The 18,139-nt window shown below is 35.7% G+C and overlaps 2 protein-coding genes across 9 annotated transcripts; both read left to right on the top strand.

Annotated features, from left to right (window-relative positions):
* The first annotated feature begins 1,729 nt into the window (after window positions 1-1,729).
* LOC127153297 (cytokine receptor common subunit gamma-like) lies at window positions 1,730-7,541 on the top strand. 2 transcript variants are annotated; one of them, XM_051094329.1, is made up of 7 exons: window positions 1,730-1,926; window positions 2,430-2,511; window positions 2,601-2,773; window positions 2,871-3,007; window positions 3,392-3,560; window positions 4,988-5,047; window positions 6,556-7,541. In XM_051094329.1, exons 1-7 carry the CDS (start codon window positions 1,845-1,847, stop codon window positions 6,606-6,608), a joined length of 756 nt encoding a protein of 251 aa, XP_050950286.1. In that variant the 5' UTR covers window positions 1,730-1,844; the 3' UTR covers window positions 6,609-7,541. The 2 variants fall into 2 exon arrangements, with proteins under 2 accessions (XP_050950286.1, XP_050950287.1); XM_051094330.1 differs by lacking the exon at window positions 4,988-5,047.
* A 136-nt stretch (window positions 7,542-7,677) lies between these two features.
* Window positions 7,678-17,285, top strand: LOC127153289 (CD48 antigen-like). Of its 7 annotated transcripts, XR_007825235.1 has the most exons (9): window positions 7,678-7,982; window positions 8,668-8,982; window positions 9,191-9,481; window positions 9,587-9,706; window positions 9,832-9,870; window positions 9,992-10,030; window positions 10,121-10,162; window positions 14,889-14,960; window positions 15,147-17,285. XR_007825235.1 is itself a non-coding variant. In XM_051094319.1 (7 exons), exons 1-6 carry the CDS (start codon window positions 7,940-7,942, stop codon window positions 10,018-10,020), a joined length of 837 nt encoding a protein of 278 aa, XP_050950276.1. In that variant the 5' UTR covers window positions 7,678-7,939; the 3' UTR covers window positions 10,021-10,030; window positions 10,121-11,783. The 7 variants fall into 7 exon arrangements, 3 of the variants coding, with proteins under 3 accessions (XP_050950276.1, XP_050950275.1, XP_050950277.1); XR_007825233.1 differs by having other exon boundaries at window positions 9,832-10,162; XM_051094319.1 differs by lacking the exons at window positions 14,889-14,960; window positions 15,147-17,285 and having other exon boundaries at window positions 10,121-11,783.
* Window positions 17,286-18,139: the final 854 nt, after the last annotated feature.

Below are 18,139 nucleotides of genomic sequence, written 5' to 3'. Positions count from 1 at the left end.
ATTGTATTGTTAACAGTGTGACTCTCTCCAAACAATTCCTTGAACACTGTTTGGTGTTTTATGTAAATGGGATTTTTTTTTTTTTTCATTATTTTGTTGTGTAATATTATTGCAAATCATTTTAGTGATACAAGATTCCACTATAAATATTACTCCAAAAATTCATTAAGGGGCCAAGCACAAATAAATGATGCATACCGTACTAATATGTAGTGGAAAACATAGCTCATCATTAATTGTCAATTAAAATTGTTAGTAGCAAAGCTACTATTATTTAGTTATACTCTGATACATCAAAAGAAACTACTCAGGTGCTCTAGTATGGTGCTAAAGACCTAAAGGAAATATCATTTCAATAAATATGCCAATCTCTGGACCAAAATGACAGTGCCAAAACATTTATGAACCTCATATTGTACATAAACAGTGTCAGAATTTATTTGCATCTCATATCATAAATTGGGAGTGACATATTGGCATTATTGTTGAAGCATGTTGTGATATACTGCGTTTTTAATATTCAGTCCAGAGTTTATTTACATACTGTGATATTTGAGACAGTCTTTGTAAATTAATTGTGAAAACACTCAGTTTTTGAAATATTAAATATATTTTAGTGAATAATATTTTATTAAACACAACTGTCTTTGCCACACTGGTAAACCGAGACTTTTTCGATCTCCCCATTTCCTAGTCCTATTTTTCAATGCTGAAGTTAAGTTGTTTTTGGTAATGTTTTGTTAATGTGTTAGACTTCCAGTTAATGAAGTGCAGTAAAGGAAAAACTGGTAAAACTACAACCATTGTGTTCATAAATAAGATATTTTAAAATAATATGGGTTAAAACCACCATAGTGTGAATTGAAGGATTTTTTTTCTTCGACATTCAACCACAGCTGTCACTCTTCTAGACTGTTTGTTCTGCCTCTGGATATATAGTCCAATATGAGTTAAGTCATGCTCAGGCCTTTTTGGGCGATTCCTCTCGAGAAGATTTCTAGTGCAAAGATGTTTTTTTTTTTTTCTTTTTCTTCAAACTACAGGCACTGGAATACCCGGATGACCTACTGTATTTGCCAGAATCTGGTAAATAAAACTCAAGTACACTGAAATCAGTACAGAAGCTGTGTTTGGAATGGCATACTACTATACAACTACTAAATTGCAGTATGCTATGTGTATAAATAGTATGTGAATTTTCTGTATGCATAGAATGCCCATGATTATCTGCTACATTTGCTGAAATTTGATGTATGCATCAAGACAGTGCATGGGTTACTGTTTCATAGTTCTTATGATGATTATAGTGACCTAAATTATCACCATTATCTGCATTATCACGGTATTGTTAAAAAATGCTGGAAATGTTCAAATAGTACAAGTTTATGTACTTGTTTGCATAAACTCTAAAACAACATTACTAATAATGTCCAGATTTTAAATGATAACATGACTGACAACAGTTTGTCTAATGGAATGTATGAAATGTTCACATACAAAAAACTAATATGCATGCACAGATTTTTGGGGTCTTTGTGGCATTCAAGATAAGCAGGGACTTGAGGTACCGGAAAGGGGGTTCGCTAAGTTCAGCATGGTCTAGCCCATCTGAATCTACAGGTGTAGCAGGAAAAAAAAAAATCTCTTTGTTTGTATTCCTTATATGTACTTGTTTCCCCCTTACAGTCCTGATGATGTAGTGTATAATTCCTATTGGATAAACCACTACACCACCCCTTGTTTGTGGACAGAGACTTGACTCCATGTTCATGACTCTTCGTGAGTGATAGAGGGACTGAGAATAATCTAACAGCACTAAAAGATAAAGAGTTTGAATTATTAACATGTTCAAGATGATATTACTTTCAGTCTGTCTTTTCCTTGGGAACATTCCTTCATATGCATTTTCAGCAACATCCGAGCCAAGTGAGTATTTTACAACTGCACTACTTTGAAATAAAATATAGCTTCTTCCTTACCGCTTTAATTTTACATTGTTGCCCTTACAAAACACATAATACCTTAAAAAGGTTTACATTAAAACTGGGTATGGGTTTATTCATTTCTTCCTGTTTTTGTGTTTTTATATGCTCTTTAAAACTATAGAATATGTGGTTCTACAACAGTTAAGATGTTAAATCTAATATGTTAACATATGTAGGACCTGAAAAATCTGGCAACAGAAATGATTTCATGAGCAGAGGTGACCATTCCATACTTCTCAGGAAGTTGTGAAGAATTATGTAAGACTAAGATTGAATTTTAATTAGTAAGATTGTATAAAATAATGTTTTTGTATGTATATGTTGATATGTTTCTTTCCAGTCCTTGCAGGTTGAGCATCTTTACTGCCAAACTATTTGCATTTATAGGCTGTTTTGAAGATTAATTTTAATGTTAACTATATTGTTTCTCTCTCCTTTACCCAGAAATAAACTGCCTTATCATAAATCTGGACTATGTTAATTGCACATGGAGTGAGCAAAAGCACAATTACAGTTTCAAGAGCAAGTGTGTACAGTATGCTAAATAAAATAGAAAAACCTGCATATTTGGATTAAAAAAAATCAGGACTGATATGAGCATGTGACTTCTCTTAGGTTTTCAAATAAAGAACTTCTGGATTGTCCTAAATATCTCAGGAACGACAGTGTTAACGTGGGCTGCATTTTCCCTTACAAAAGGCTACAGCGGTTTACTACGTTAATAACATGGCTGTACAGTGATGATGGCAGTTTGGTGACAGAGCAGGAACATAATCTGAAAGAACATGGTATTAGAAATTATTCATATTTATTATGACTTGACAATAATTGTATAGAAATGACTGGGTGATATATTGATTGATTACATACTGTGTTGCTAATCAGTGAAGCTTTACCCTCCGTTCAACCTGACTGTGGTGGAAAAAAAAGATTCAGAACTGAGGCTGTACTGGAGTATGCCAATGAACATCAGCTGCACTGAGAGTCAAGTTCGTTACAGGACAGACGACAATCTGTGGCAGGTATGAAAACATGATGACTGAAAACCCCTTTTCATCTTTGACCCACTTCCAAATAACATCAAAGTAACTATTGCAAGTCTTTGAATCAGGGTTTCGAACTTACATATTGATTGAGTGGATTATTCAATGACTCCCTCATAAGAAAATGTCACTTGTTTGTTTCCTGTATTAATCGTTGAAAAAGACAAATCACATGTATAACTTGTTAGATCTATTAAATTGTAAAGTGATTTACTGGGATAAAAGAAAAAGTCCCGGTGCTTCAAAACTAATTAATTTCTATAACTGTAACTGTTGTATAAATTGTCACTGTTATGCATCTCACCTTGTAGTTTTGTGAAAGCCAAATGCAAAACGCGCACATTTAACATCTCTCGTCCTTAGATCACCACTCCAGACAGCAGGACCTCCTTCATTTTGCCTTTCCCCCTCAAAAAACGGTATGAGTTCCAGGTCAGGGCTCGAATAGAGTCATCCTGTGGACAGTCCATGTTTTGGAGCGACTGGAGTGAACCTGTCTACTGGGGATCTTTAAAGACCAAGAATAGTACAGGTAAGGTATCTTATCTCTGTTATAAGTCTCTCAGCGCATCATCTGCATAGTATGCTGCAAATTAAAGGATGAGAAGCTGGAGACAAACAGTCACATTTACAAGCACATTATCTAAAAATACAGATTTCCAAACAATCCAAACATATCCCCTTGAACTTGGTAAAAAGATCTTGACTGGAAAATGCTGTTTTTATGGTCAGTTGTTCATTTGTTATTTGCTAATGTTAGTGAATGTTTACGTTAGAATGCTCGTCCTACTACGCTGTATTTAATACGGGGAGCGGCTGGAAACTAAGGACCTCTCCTGGTTGGAGATAGTATTAACATCATAAACTGAAAGCAATCTTCACGTGACATGCTTTTCAAATGTTTTAAAATGAATCATTATAATCCAGATTTACATGGAACATCAAAATAATGTATGATAATCAGAACAGCCAATCAGAACAGTTTTCTCTGGCGGAACGGGCTCTCGCACCTCACATTAACTGTTTTCTGTGACGCTTCACCAGAATGGATTTATTTATTTATTTATTGAAATCTGAACCTGGAGCTGACACTCATTTTTATCACTTCTTTTGTCTTTGGGACGTTATATCAAAGCCACTAGATGGCAAGCCTGCAAACATTAGCCGAAAAAGCGTAACGGCTAAAGCTAACACTTCTGCAGTACGTGGGAAAGGAGACCAGAGGCCGTTTTCTTTGAATGGATGTCAATGGAACAGAGGCTTCACTACGCTGAATAAACAGCTTTTTAGAGGAAACGGCTCATCATTTAATGAATCGACAGCCTATCTGCAAATCTTCAAATCTTCAACTGTTTTACACTAAACAATACTTCTGGATTTAACAATTTTTTGAGCTTACCACGAAAAAATGCCGTTTTGTAAAAGAAGTCACTGACTTTTTGCGACAGGTGGGATTCAGCTTAGGCCACTTCTCATTCATTCCTATGGTATCCGTAAACGGTCAATGAGTGTCGCACAACTCTGACTAAAATTCAGTGACTTCAAGGCTGTAATATGAGTGGTCATTAAGAAACATGTGGTGAGAGATGAATAGAAGATTAATAAATATAATAACACATTTTAGGCTGTCGTGGGTGTGTGCATTAAATGCTAGCTAAATTACATTGCTTTCGAATCATTTTATTGTGCACTTTTTGCACAAACATTTGCTTATTCTTACTGTGGACACTGAAAATGATCATGTTTAAAGTCATCGGTTAGTTTCTTGATTGCCACTTTGAAAAGATTTTGTCATTTTAGGCATATTTTCTGACTCCCTTTATTGCATTTGCCCTGTTTTTATCCATATGTGAAACTAATTTATCTTTATTTTTCATCATAATTTTTTAAGGAGATAAAAATGGTCCTTATTAACCTCAACTGACATGGCAATAACATTCTATCACATTATTTTGGCAGTTAAAATTTTGAGCTGGTTTTTGATGATGTTGAAGTCGTCCACCCGATCTGCTAACACTGGTAAGTAATACAGACCCTCTCATGTCCCTATAGTAAGACAATCTGCTCATTTTAATCAAACACAGAGCACTTACAGTAAAGATTACAAAATTTTAATGCATTTGTAAGAAAGCGATTGCTTGTGTGATTTAATTCTACCTGGCAGTGTCTCTCTAAAAATAGTGAAGCTGTGGGTTTTGCTTACTAATAAATATATGCTAGAACTTTTATATACTGATCTAATACTATAATACTGTATAATCTAATACTGATCTGATGATGATGATCTGATGATCTTTTGGGTCATATTTATGCAGAAATAGATAAAACTGTAAAGGGTTCACAAACTTTCAAGCAGCGCTGTATGTCTGCTCATGTTGCATCTTATTTTCTTTTTACGCATTCGTGCATCAAACTAATCACAGACAGTTCTGTTGAGCTCATGATTGCAATCCCATCAAACACATTTTTACAACGTTGTATGTTGTTTGCAATTAGGTAATATTGTCGTACTGTAACGCCACGCCAGCAGAGGGAGCCCTCACCCACTGTTACCGCTCCCTCCCTCTGCTGCTTCATGGGTTACTTCCTGTTTGGTGGCCATTTAAGGAGGCCTAAACCAAACAGGCCCCGTGGAAGTATTGTTTTGCTGTGCGGACTCTACTAAGCATTTTCTCTGATTTCATTGCCTTGTTTTTGTTACTTTCCACGGTTTTATTTTATTGTCATAGTTTTTGCCTAGTTTCATAGCCTTGTTTATTTGTTACTTTTGGACTGCTCACTTGGACTTTGACCTTCTGCCTGTGTATTTTGGATCTTGCTTTTGTCTTGCCTATGTGTTACTGTTTGTTTGGAAATCGACCCTGTCTGTCTTGACTACGCTGTGTTAAAGCTCGCATCTGGATCCTACACACTTCCCTGGAGTCCCGTTACAAGTACAACGTTTTAAACGTTAAAAAAAAAAAAAAAAAAAAAAAAAAATAAATATATATATATATATATATATAATAATAATAATAATAATAATAATAATAATAATAATATTATATAAACTAAAATAAAACATTAAAAAAAAAAAATAGTGAAAATACCATCTTGGTATGTTTTGAAGTAAAAAAAAAACACTGCAATGTTTTTATTCAGGTGTTAAAATAATGTAGCCTAATCGTGCAACAGTGTTTTAGTGGCACGCCAAAAAATAAAATGTATATAAAGATTATGAGAGTAAAGTCATAGTATTTTGAAAATAAAGTCAAAATTACGAGAATAAAGTCAAAATGACTCAAGAATAAAGTCAAAACTTTTGAGAATAAAGTCGAAATTAAGGCCCAATTTTAAGAGCGGAACACCTTAAAGACTGTGTTATGATACATTGGGCAAAACCAATGTGCAGGGCCAAAGAGGCTTTGAAATTTTCAGGCAAGTACATCTATGTCAGCCATAAGCGGGTTGTAGAAATCCTAAATGCGGATACTTTTGCAAAACACATATGTTGCACATTAACTATTATTATTTATTTATTTCTGCAGATGTTTCTGGTGCTGAGACAGATGCAATAGAATCAGTATCAGTGACAGAGTGAGATTCAGTCACTCGGCATGCTGGTGAAACACAGACAGATGATCTCAGACAGAAGAAAAGTGATAAGTAAAAAGTGATGTTGACTTCACTTTTTAAAAAAAAAAAATTGAGTAAACCTGTTGTTTTAAAATGGTTAAGTAAATAAACCATGCATAATTTAAAAAAATAAGTGAACTTGACAATTCTGAGTTACATTGACAAATAAAAGTTACTGGAACAAAAGAAAATGTGTTGTGGTCACTTTTTATTTTCATTTTTAACTTATAAAAATGTCTCTGTTCAAACATATACATACACTTGATTCTTAATACTTTGTTACCTGAATAATCCACAGCTGTGTTTTTTTGTTTAGTGATAATTGTTTATGAGTCCTGCCTGTTGTTCTTCAGAAAAATCCAACAAATTTATTGTTGTTGTTTTTTTTTTTTTTTTTTTTTTGGCATTTTTGTGTATTTGACCCCTCTCCAATAATGATTGTATGATTTTTGAGATCCATCTTTTCACACTGAGGACAACTGAGGGACTCATATGCAACTATTACAGAAGGTTCAAATGCTCACTGATGCTTCAAAAGGAAACTTAATGCATTACGAGCTGGGGGGTGAAAATATTTTAAGTTGTGCCCAAGCCACTAAGGCACCTACCTACCGAATGCCTTGAAATATATCATCTGATCGAAGTCTTGAGGTGTGGTTTCCATTTATAGTTAACAAGTTAAAAGCCATAACATCACTAACATGGGCTACATCTCTTTCTAACTTCTGTGATTCTCTCTGTTTTCTTACAGATTTGTGAGGAAACAAAGATATCAGGGGACAAATACATCACTTGTCTATGGTGACTGTTACATGTTCATCAATTGAAGTAAAACATTTCTTCTTTCATTAGCCTTGAAAATTCTGCTAAAATGTGTTGTTGTTTTTTTTTTTTTCTTTGCTGCTGACCTAAAACGTTTCTTTCAACTTGACATTAACTGTTACTTTTGATGGACATTAACCCCAGTCTTGCTTACACTGTTATGCAAACATGTTATGCACATTGCTTGTCTGTTACAAAGTCCATTAGTGTTCAGGAACAGAGCAACATAGTGGACAATCTGTGTTAGAGGATGAATGCTTTAGTTTTTCCTTTAGCGTTTCACTTGTATAACTGTTACATATTGATCTGAAGTGAAACGTCAAGTAATATGTTAACAATTGTTGCTGTCAGTTTGCGGTTTAGCTCATTTTAAAACGACCCCGATTGGACGTCGAACCTTTTGAGACCCAACGATGCAATTTAACAACAACGGACAAATTTGTTCTCTCATCTTTTCCTCCCTTTATCAGACTTATGCGAATAATTGTTATCATTTTAGTCCCGTTACTCCTGGATGGTGAGTAGATTTACAACATTGAGAATTAATTTTCACTTTCAATTTACATATTTTTAACGAAATATCTAAAAATGATTTGAATATAGGCCTAATTTCAATTCTACATATAATTCATACAGATCGTAGGCTATTATAAATTCACAGTTCATTTACATTCAATTTATATTTTGAGAGGCTTAAAGTCAGAAAAAAATGTCTTGGTGGTGTAACTGTCTGGAGACAATTAAAAGGTTGATATTCTTGTATTACAGGCCTAAATATTTAAAAACTATTACATTCAAAGAGCATGACTGAATCACAAATGATTTCTGAACTTACCTGAGAACTCACTTGTTCTTGTGGACACCTTGCTCTTTAACATTTTGTTGTTTCTTTATTCATTAAATATCTTGCTGTACTTTAAACGTGGGTTTGGACCTGTAAAGACATAAACAGGATTAAAAGAACAGGGTTTTTTTATTTAAAGGGATAGTTCACTCAAAAATGGAAATTTAGACATAATTCACTCACCCATGGTGTCCTTTCAAATTTGAATGACTTCAGTTCTTTGAAAACATGTTATTATTACAGATTATCCACATCACATTTTCATACAATCAGACTGAATAAATTAGAAAACAGCAAAGTCTTATGAGAAGTTCATCTTAAATCTCCATCAGAGAAACTGTTTCTGTTTGTTTATCAGGTGTGTTTGGTGTGGATGTGAAGTCAGTGATGGAGGGAGATTCTGTTACTCTACAGACTGATCTTACTGAAATAAAGAGAAATGATTTAATAACATGGACATTTGGAACTGAAAACGTTCGTATAGCTCAGATCAATGGATTGATTAATATGGTTTATGATGGTCCTAATGGGATATTCAGAGACAGACTGAAGCTGGATCATCAGACTGGATCTCTCACCATCACAAACATTACAACTGAACACTCTGGACTTTACAGAGTTTTTCAGTTCACTGATGGAAAAGAACCAAAGAAATTCAGTATTATTGTTTTTGGTGAGTCATTTTGTAGTTGCATGCCAGTTTGACTGGTAACGTTTCATCTGAATCCATTCTTTAGTTATTCTAGAAGCCTCTTAAAGACAAAATCACAGCCTGGTATATGTGATTTGTGGTGACTAGAAGGACAGACACAATGTCTAAACTGCATCAGGGTGTTTTATTGTGACATTTACATCAAGACTATATTCTCTCATGTTTTCAGCTCGTCTGCCTGTTCCTGTCATCAGCAGTAACTCTTCACAATGTCCATCATCATCATCATCATATTGTTCATTGTTGTGTTCAGTGGTGAATGTGAGTGATGTGACTCTCTCCTGGTACAAAGGAAACAGTTTATTGTCCAACATCAGTGTGTCTGATCTCAGCATCAGTCTCTCTCTACCTCTGGAGGTGGAATATCAGGATAAAAACACCTACAGCTGTGTGATCAACAATCCCATCAGCAACCAGACTCAACATCTGGACATTAGTGAACTCTGTCAACCATGTTCAGGTTCAGCAGTGCCTGTATATTAACATTTATGTACTAAGATGACCTCTATTGATCATGTTCATGTATGTTAACAGCATAGTAAGTTGTGGTCTCTTTCCATTACAGCACCAGGTTTGACCACAGTTCAGTTAGTGCTGGTTTACTTTTTTGCCCTGGCTGTCGTTGCAGTTTTCTGTGTTTTCTATTGCTATTACTACAGGAAGTCTAAAGAAGCAGCCAATCAAGGTATGTGTTACCTATAGCTAAAATATTTGCCAAAGACAAATATTTGTGTTGTTGTGCAAAACAGTTTTGCAAGAAAGGTTTAATGTATACTTCATTCTTGAAATTAATTGATTATCTTTACATAGGCCAACCTGATGGAGAAGAACATATTGAGCTACGTAATGGTGAGAAACAGTTTAACTGTGGCTTTATTCTGTTCACTGAGACAAAAAACATTTTTACAAAGAACTCTAAAGTAAAACATTAAAGGTGTTCATTGAATTATGTGATTATTGTTATGTGTAGTTCCTGAAAACAGTGGGGGAGGCGATTGACCAAACAGTGGTAAGATACTGTATTACTGAATCTCTTTGCATGTGTGTGTTCATATTAGTCGATTCATATTGGTGTTTTTTTTATTTTTTATTTTTTCAGCAGGTGCAGAAACACCCGATCAGGAAAAGCAACCACAAAACAGTACGTTTCTGTACAACTAATCCATTTTAGGGTTCTCAACTGGCGTAGCTCAGCTGAAACCATTACAAAGAGCTTGAAGCTGTTAACATTTACATTCATTCACTAAGCAAAGCAACTTAAATAAAACGGATATCCTTAGTAGGGTTACAGAAGTACAACAGTGGCGATACCTGATGTAAATCAATGGATAGTCAATGTGACTAGATACCTAAAAGACCTTTATACCTTAAGAAGGTTGTGGAAGTTCTGTTAGAGAAAAAAAAAAAAAAATCAAAATGACTTTATCCAGCATTTTCAATTTCTTGAATGGCATTGGTTGAATTAAAAAAATACAAAATATGTAAATCTATGTAGATCAAAAATGTACAAAAAACAAGATCTAGAAAGCTTGTAATCAGAAGTTTCAGAATATTGGAATCCATTTTCAACTGTTTCTAAGGTATAAACTGACAATTTTGGCCTGCATATTCAAACCAGGGGCGTCGCTAGGAGCCCCGAATGATTTTAATCTAGCCCCGAATGTTTTATCCTTAAGTTCCAGGAATTTTGCCCAGGCGGTCAGAGGCCACTGTCGCCGTTTACAGTAGGCGATTTTGACTGTCACCCCTCTCCGCATACCATAGTATATGAGCGGATAGGGGAGTGGGAGCGAAGCGGTGTGATTTTGAATGGAGGGAGGAGCGGATTTTTAAAAAGTCGGAGCGTTGTGGTTTTCACTCGCTCCAGGAGCGCTCCACCACCACTCCATCACGAGTACAATTCATGTCAACGGCCCGTAATATAACTGCATATTTAGCAAGAATTCACATGTTAAACATATTTAGTTAGCCGAACTTGATAGAGGTGGATCACTCAAATCAGAAAAAAACTGAAGGCTGTGATAACGGCAATGGGCATGAGTGGGAAATTATAGTTTAAGCCAAGGAACTTGTTTGTTCCTTCTAGATACTGAATATTTTCAGGTGAAAGCATGATTTAAACAGGTACAACATTTATTCACAAGCAATCGATCTCTCAATAATGCAATTAACACAAATGTAATCTTACGAGTTGCTGTATCCGATTTCTAATGAGCAGAAATTTGTAGGAAATGCAGCGATCAGTAGGTTAAATAACTGACGAAAACATAGGCTACTGCTATTTTCAACACAAACAAAACTTGCACTGCAGAAAGCAGTTATACTTTTTAATGTTGAAAACTATGTTTGGCATGTGGTAGGAAAAAAGTTAGCACACTAGTGTTCCACTTTGAAACTCTCCTGTTTTTTATTTTATTTTATTTATTTATTTAGTCTTTTAATATACATTATGAGCAGAACTGTGATATTTTCAAACATTCTGAATTACTTTAAACGCGGAGCGAAGACAGAGCGGTGTTTCTGATATTAGGGAGCGAGGAGTGGAGCGGGAGTGTGAAATGGTGAACCCGGAGCGGAGCTGGAGTGGAGTGATTATTAAATGCTCGGAGCACAGAGGGGAAAAAGTTTCCGCTCCACTCCGCTCACATACTCTCCTGCACACTATCTTACAGCCCTTGAGCGTGACATCAATTAAAAAAAAAAACGGTCAGAAGAGAGTGGACGAGAGATCAAGGCAATGGCGACTAGAGTTGAGCCGGATACTCGGCTGAAACGAGTATCCGGCACGGATAAAGCACTTTTGCCGAGTACGAGTATCATACGAGTAATACGAGTCAATATCTGTGCTCGGATTGAATAAAAATTCTCATTGGGTAGTTTACTGTGTCTGCGTTCTGTGATAGGCTAGTCACAGCGCCCCTCCCCTACACACGTACAGATTTATTGTGTTGCTGTGTCCCGCTCTGCTCACACACACAGAGAATAGTGATGGGAAGTTCGGATCATTTTACCGACTCGGTCCTTTGAGTTTCGTTCAGCAAAATGAACGAATCTTTTTTCGAGTCATTTCGTTCATTTCGTTCATTTTAGCAAAATATAATTAAAATGTTACGTTTTACCTCCCTAACACATCTACTGCTTACACAAACGTTGATCACACTACAAACAAAACAAAACTATAATGCTATAAGAAACAGAAAAGATTTATTCATTGTTTACCTGGGTCTTTAGTCTATGATTCGCTCACCTCGCCTCTTATCTGACAAGTTTTCGGGTTTGAGTCGTTCGTTCATCACGTGACAGCCCCATAAGGTGAACGAACGACTCTAAAACAGGTGAACTAATTCCAGTGCAGAACCTAATAGGATGTTGCGCATGCGCGACTAAACGAATCACTCTCCGAGGCGACTCGTTCGTCCCGAGTCACATTAAAGATTCGTTCAAAATGAACGAATCGTTCAAGAACGACCTGTTCTCTCCCTCAGTCACTCAGGTTTGCGGGTTTTTTTCCGTTAACGTTTAGGGTTTCTTCAGCTTCAGGTTTGTTTTTTACTTTGGTTTGTTTGTAGTACTTACTTTTTAACCAGTAGAGTTTTGGTAAACGTGGGGTTTGTTCAGACGTGGTGCTTGGTAAAAGCGACTCGCGTCTCTGCCTGTTTTTTTTTCTTTTTTAAACCGTCAGCTGGCTCTGACCAGTTTTTTTTACTTCACGCACTGAGTGTCTGACACTTTCTTTCTGTATTTCATAAATAAATAAATAAATAAAAAGGAAGTAGTGGTATTACAAATTAATTAGTTACACACACACACACACACACACACACACACACACACACACACACATGTTTGTTTTTGTGAATTGTGGGGACTTTCCATAGACTTCTATAGATTTTGTACTGACCAAACGATATTGTCTATCCCCTAACCCAACCCTAACCCTAAACCTAGCCCTCACAGAAAACATGTTTGCATCGTTACACTTTCAGATAAACATCATTTACTATTTTTAATCATTTTTTAACATTGTCAAATGTAGCATTTTAACACAATGTCAAAAATTTCAGGTTTTACTATCATTGTGGGGACATTTGGTCCCCACTATGTAGCAAAAACAAGTACACACATACCTGGTGTGGAAATAAAAAAAATAAAAAAGATAAATAAAATAAAAAAATAAATAAAAAATCACACTGCTCAAGGTTAAAAAAAAGAAAGTTATGTTGAAATGAAAACTCTTGTTCCTTACATTTTACTTCATAATTGCAACCGCATGTGTTGTATTCATTGTTGCAAAACTTGTTCTGTATATAGTTCGTTTGTTATCATGATCAAAACCACTGATCTGAAGCTCAATGCTGATGCTGTCATGTAAATAGTTTTCTAATCAGCAATAAATATAACAATTTCTGATCAACCCATATCTTGCTTAAAATAACATACCGGTTAAAGCCCCGCCCATTTCAAGACAACATGACCCACTTCCAGGTTAAATCCCACCCACTTCCGGGTTAGGCCCCGCCCACTCCGAGTACAGATACAGATACAGATAATTCATATGGTTAACAGATACAGATACAGATACAGATAATGCTGTACTCGCTCATCCCTAATGGCGACTCAAAAAAAGAATGAAACCACTATACTTTCTTTTTGGCAGAACACGAAGAAAGGTACCTTTTAGCTTTTTCAAACTGTCCTAACAAAACACACACTCCCGCGCAAAGTGCGGGACGTCAGAGCACGACGGGGAGACATGCAGTCTGTGTGATTAAAAAAAGAGAAACATTTATAAATTAATGGTATAAATTAATTCATTTTCTATGTCATTGTAATGACAGCGAGGATTATTTGTCTGTGAAAAGGCAGAAATCACAGTCTGGGCGCAAATATGCACATGGCCTACTATGCTCCTTAACAGGTTCGTTGGCCAGCCCATACACAGCGAGGACTGTTGCAAGCCGAGATTTGTGCTGTCTGTGTAGGGGTGTGCAAAATATATAGTCTGCGATAATATCGTAATTGTTGTTATTTATATAATTTCATAGGGTTAATAAATATTACACAAAGAGTGCCGTTTTTATCTTCAAAAATCAGCTTGATTTTATACAACAGTTCAATAAATAAGATGTTAATATTAAGAGACTTACGCTTTAGACACCTTACTGTTTTTGCTAAATTGTGCCAACAAAAAATTATTCCAAACACAGCCACAGGACTGTTTTGCGTCTCATTCGTTCCTGAATGAATCAACCGTTTAAATGATTCGGTTCAATCGCAATGACTCACTTGACAGTGACCTGCTGCCACCTTGCGGTTTTAAAGTTAATTTAAAGTTAAATTACCGTTATCGATAAAATCCCAGAAAATATAGTGATATTTTTGTCAGTATTGCATACCCTTGTGTCTGTGTTTTGCAAATGCATTGTGTTCCTGTCTCGCTCACTGAAAGCTTTAAATTAAATAGGCCTAAAATAGATCTAAATAAAATATAAACTGTTAAAGTGCTAAGGCATTGCAGACTGAACTTGACTTTCTATTATTCAACTAATGCAGTATTTTAGTTAAAAATGGAGCAAATGTATTTAAAAATCTCAAAAATGGAGACAGATTAGTCATATTTAGTGCAAATAAAATAAGAAAATCAAGTTTAATGTCAAAGTTTAACCACTGGATGTCTGTAGTACTCTGAGTACTTATGTCTGAAAAAATTTCAAACATAGCTACTTTTATAAGGTTTTGCATTGGTTATGTTTAGACATTATCAAAGACTACATAAATACATACAAACAAATAAATAAATAAATAAATACATACATAAAAAAGGATTCTTTTTTTTTTTTTTACTAACTTTATTTCACACTTTCCAGATGGCAGTGGCAGCAGTGGCATGGATGGTATTAGAGATGAGCTGCAACAGGATCAGTTAGAATTGGACACTGGTACAGTGTGTGTTTGTGTAAAGTTTTTTTTTTTTTTTTTTTAGGGCTATCTAGAACTATTTAGGACTATTTTAGGACTAAATAGGACTATCTTAAACTATGCATAATATATCATTTTTGTTGTTGTTGTCAGAAATTAGCTACATACGAATGCATTGTTCTCTGTATTTTACTTTTGTATTGCAGATGAGTTAGAGAGAGCAGGCAAGCAGCTAGGCATAGAAGGCAGTGAGAAAGAAGATGATTTAGGGACTTTGGAATCAGGACCAAAGCAAGTTAATCTAAAAAATTATCCAGTCACCAGATTTGGTCTACAAAAAAGATCCTTTCAGCAGAGATGGTTTGACTCTTGAATGGCTGGAGTACTCTGTTAACAGAGATGCCACATTCTGCTATGCTTGCAGGATACATGGAAAGCATCCAGCACGAAATAATAAAGATTCTCTGATCAGCACAGGAGGCTTTTCAAACTGGAAACGAGCTCTGGAGAGTTTCAGAGAGCATGAAGCAAGTTTAGGGCACAAGGCTTCAGTGCTTTCTTGGAAGAATTATAAAGCCAGTTTAATAGAAGGCAGTGTTGTTGAGAAAATGAACGTGGCACAAATTGGTGACATTGTTGAGAGACGTGAATATTTGCGCAGAATTGTTGCTGTGACCAGCTATCTAGGGAAGCAAGGTATTTCTTTTCGTGGCCATGAAGAAGCAGAGTCTAGTGGAAATCAGGGAAACTTTTTGGAGTTGATGAAGCTCCTGGAGCAAGTTGATCCCTTCCTTTAAAGCTACAAACCACCTTGAAATGCTACTTATCTCTGTCCATCTTCACAAAATGAGATGACTGAGTGTTGTGCAGAAGAAATAACTGGCTGCTTAGTTGAAGAGGTGAAAATATCCAAAATGTTTGCAGTCATGGCTGATGAAGCAAGGGATGGCCATGTTGAGCAGCTTGCTGTATGTGTACGTTATGTCACAGCTAAAGGCACAGTAAAAGAGCACTTCATTGAAATGTCCAGCCTCAAGGGAGTGTGTATTCATTCTTTAGTGCATCAATGGTCAATCATCAAGCATTTCATGACACACAGAAACAACTAGGTTTAGAGAACAGCGAATTTGTCCAACTCTCTAAAACTAGATGGGAATGTCAGCTCAACTCAGTCAAAGCTGTGCTTGAAAATCTGACTGCTTTGTTAAGATGCCTGGAAAAAGTTGCTACACCCATAGCAATTGGGCTGCTGTCAAAACTGTCCAGTTTTTCCAGTGTGTACATGCTTGTAATGTTCAAGAGTTTGCTATCTGCTACAGAGGGGCTCCATAAGTATCTCCAGAAAGAATCTGTAGACCTGGCACAAGCAACACTCTACAAATATGCTGTTCTTGAAACACTGACATTAATGCAGAGCAGTGAAGAAACAGCGGAACAGCTCTACAAGGAGACAAAAGAAATTTGCGAGTCCAATAACATCTCAGAGATCCTGTCTGGTCCCCGCTGTAAGCAAAGGCGGATGGATGATTACGCAGTGGATTCCACATTGGGCACTAGGGCTCCATGTGATACTGGCATCCAACTTAAAAATCATCTTTTGTATCCATGTCTTGACCGCATGATAAGTGAGCTGAGCAACAGATTTTCTGCTTGCAATCCAGCAGCTGATGACTTTCTTAGTGAGCATAAGTTGCATACTATTTTTGTTAATGTGTGTTTATTATTAAACTATATTACATAAAAAGTCCTTGTAAAACATGTTATTCTTGCTTACCCTCTCCCCCTAATTAGCCCCTGATGTTTGGGGCTCAGCCATGGAAGGACAATCTGTCACCCCACAAACTGATGTTACTGAAATACAGGAACATGAACTGATGTGGTGAAAGTTTGCTGATTCCAGTGTAAACAGAGGCTAAATGTTCTGTCATAGCTGAGTGGGATAAAACAAACAATGAAGAATATCTATATAATGAAGAAATATTCAAAGACAGGTTGCAATGGGACCATAATACTAGATCTCTGACCATCACAAATATCACACCTGAACACTATGGACATTATAAACTACACACAGAATTTCTCAAAGACATTTAATGTAGTTGCCTATGTGAGCAGAGTGTTTCAGTAGTCTTAAGATCATTAAGACATTTCTATTAACCCTTAAACACGACACAATGCAATAAATAATTCAAAGTGCGCTGAAAACATCTGTAAAATCTGTAAAATTATTAGATCATTAACACCTGATTGGGCATTTAGAGTAAATGTACTGTAACTTGAAATGTACTGTAACTTGAAAAGAAAAAAAAAAAGATTTACAAAGATTTATTATCTGTACTGTACTTGAGCACTATTTATTATCTGTACTGTACTTGAGCACTATGGAAAATAAATATAGAAATAAATAAACACTGGTTTTCAGCTCGTCTGCCTGTTCCTGTCATCGGCAGTGACTCTTCACAATGTTCTTCATCATCATCATATTGCTCATTGTTGTGTTCAGTGGTGAATGTGAATGATGTGACTCTCTCCTGGTACAAAGGAAACAGTTTATTGTCCAGAACAGAGTGTCTGATCTCAGCATTAGTGAACTGAACTGTTCAAGGCTTCAAGTGCAGGTCAGTTTCATCTGTAAACGGGCTGCTAAGAGTTGCTAGCAGTTTAATGCTTAATTAAGTAAATAAAGACAAAACTACAGCAGTAATACTATGAACAAAACTAAACTAAATTACTATCATCACTCAAAATACTCTACGCTAAAGGACACCATTATTATCTACTGTAAAGTTCCAGTAGTAATTTAGCAAACAAATGTTATAAAACATCATTTTGTGATACGTTCAGAGGGAGCTAGGGCAGATAACAACACAACCCTTACGAAAATTAAAACCAAAAGCCATGATTACTACACAGTAGTTAAACATGGTAACCACATATGAACATGGTTTTGCTACACTAACCAGAGTTTGAGATGTGTAGTAACTATGGTTGTAAATTAGAACAGAATGTAATTAATACGCTTAAAAAAAACAACATGGTTACTATACTTTTACTGTAATAAACCATGGTTAATTTTGGTAAGAGAAAAATGTGAAATGATGATAATGCAATAACATGTTCAGTATGTGGATTTTCTGTAAACATTGTCATGATGTAATCATTATTGTACTAATTTTGACATTTAGGCAATTTAGAAAAT

This window comes from Labeo rohita, chromosome 22 (assembly GCF_022985175.1).
Source record: "Labeo rohita strain BAU-BD-2019 chromosome 22, IGBB_LRoh.1.0, whole genome shotgun sequence".
Lineage (NCBI taxonomy): Eukaryota > Metazoa > Chordata > Actinopteri > Cypriniformes > Cyprinidae > Labeo > Labeo rohita.
Note: the sequence above shows the minus strand (reverse complement) of the source record. Positions and strands in the feature narration are given on the sequence as shown.

What these genes read in the sequence shown, in the direction of transcription:
- LOC127153289 (XM_051094318.1), top strand. Translation starts at nt 7,940, where the DNA reads ATGCGAATAATTGTTATCATTTTAGTCCCGTTACTCCTGGATG. An exon ending in AGTCCCGTTACTCCTGGATG is followed by an intron (nt 7,983 to 8,667) that starts GTGAGTAGATTT and finishes TTTGTTTATCAG; the next exon opens with GTGTGTTTGGTGTGGATGTG. An exon ending in ATTCAGTATTATTGTTTTTG is followed by an intron (nt 8,983 to 9,190) that starts GTGAGTCATTTT and finishes TCATGTTTTCAG; the next exon opens with CTCGTCTGCCTGTTCCTGTC.
- LOC127153297 (XM_051094329.1), top strand. Translation starts at nt 1,845, where the DNA reads ATGTTCAAGATGATATTACTTTCAGTCTGTCTTTTCCTTGGGAACATT. An exon ending in AAAGACCAAGAATAGTACAG is followed by an intron (nt 3,561 to 4,987) that starts GTAAGGTATCTT and finishes TTATTTTGGCAG; the next exon opens with TTAAAATTTTGAGCTGGTTT. An exon ending in CACCCGATCTGCTAACACTG is followed by an intron (nt 5,048 to 6,555) that starts GTAAGTAATACA and finishes TTATTTCTGCAG; the next exon opens with ATGTTTCTGGTGCTGAGACA.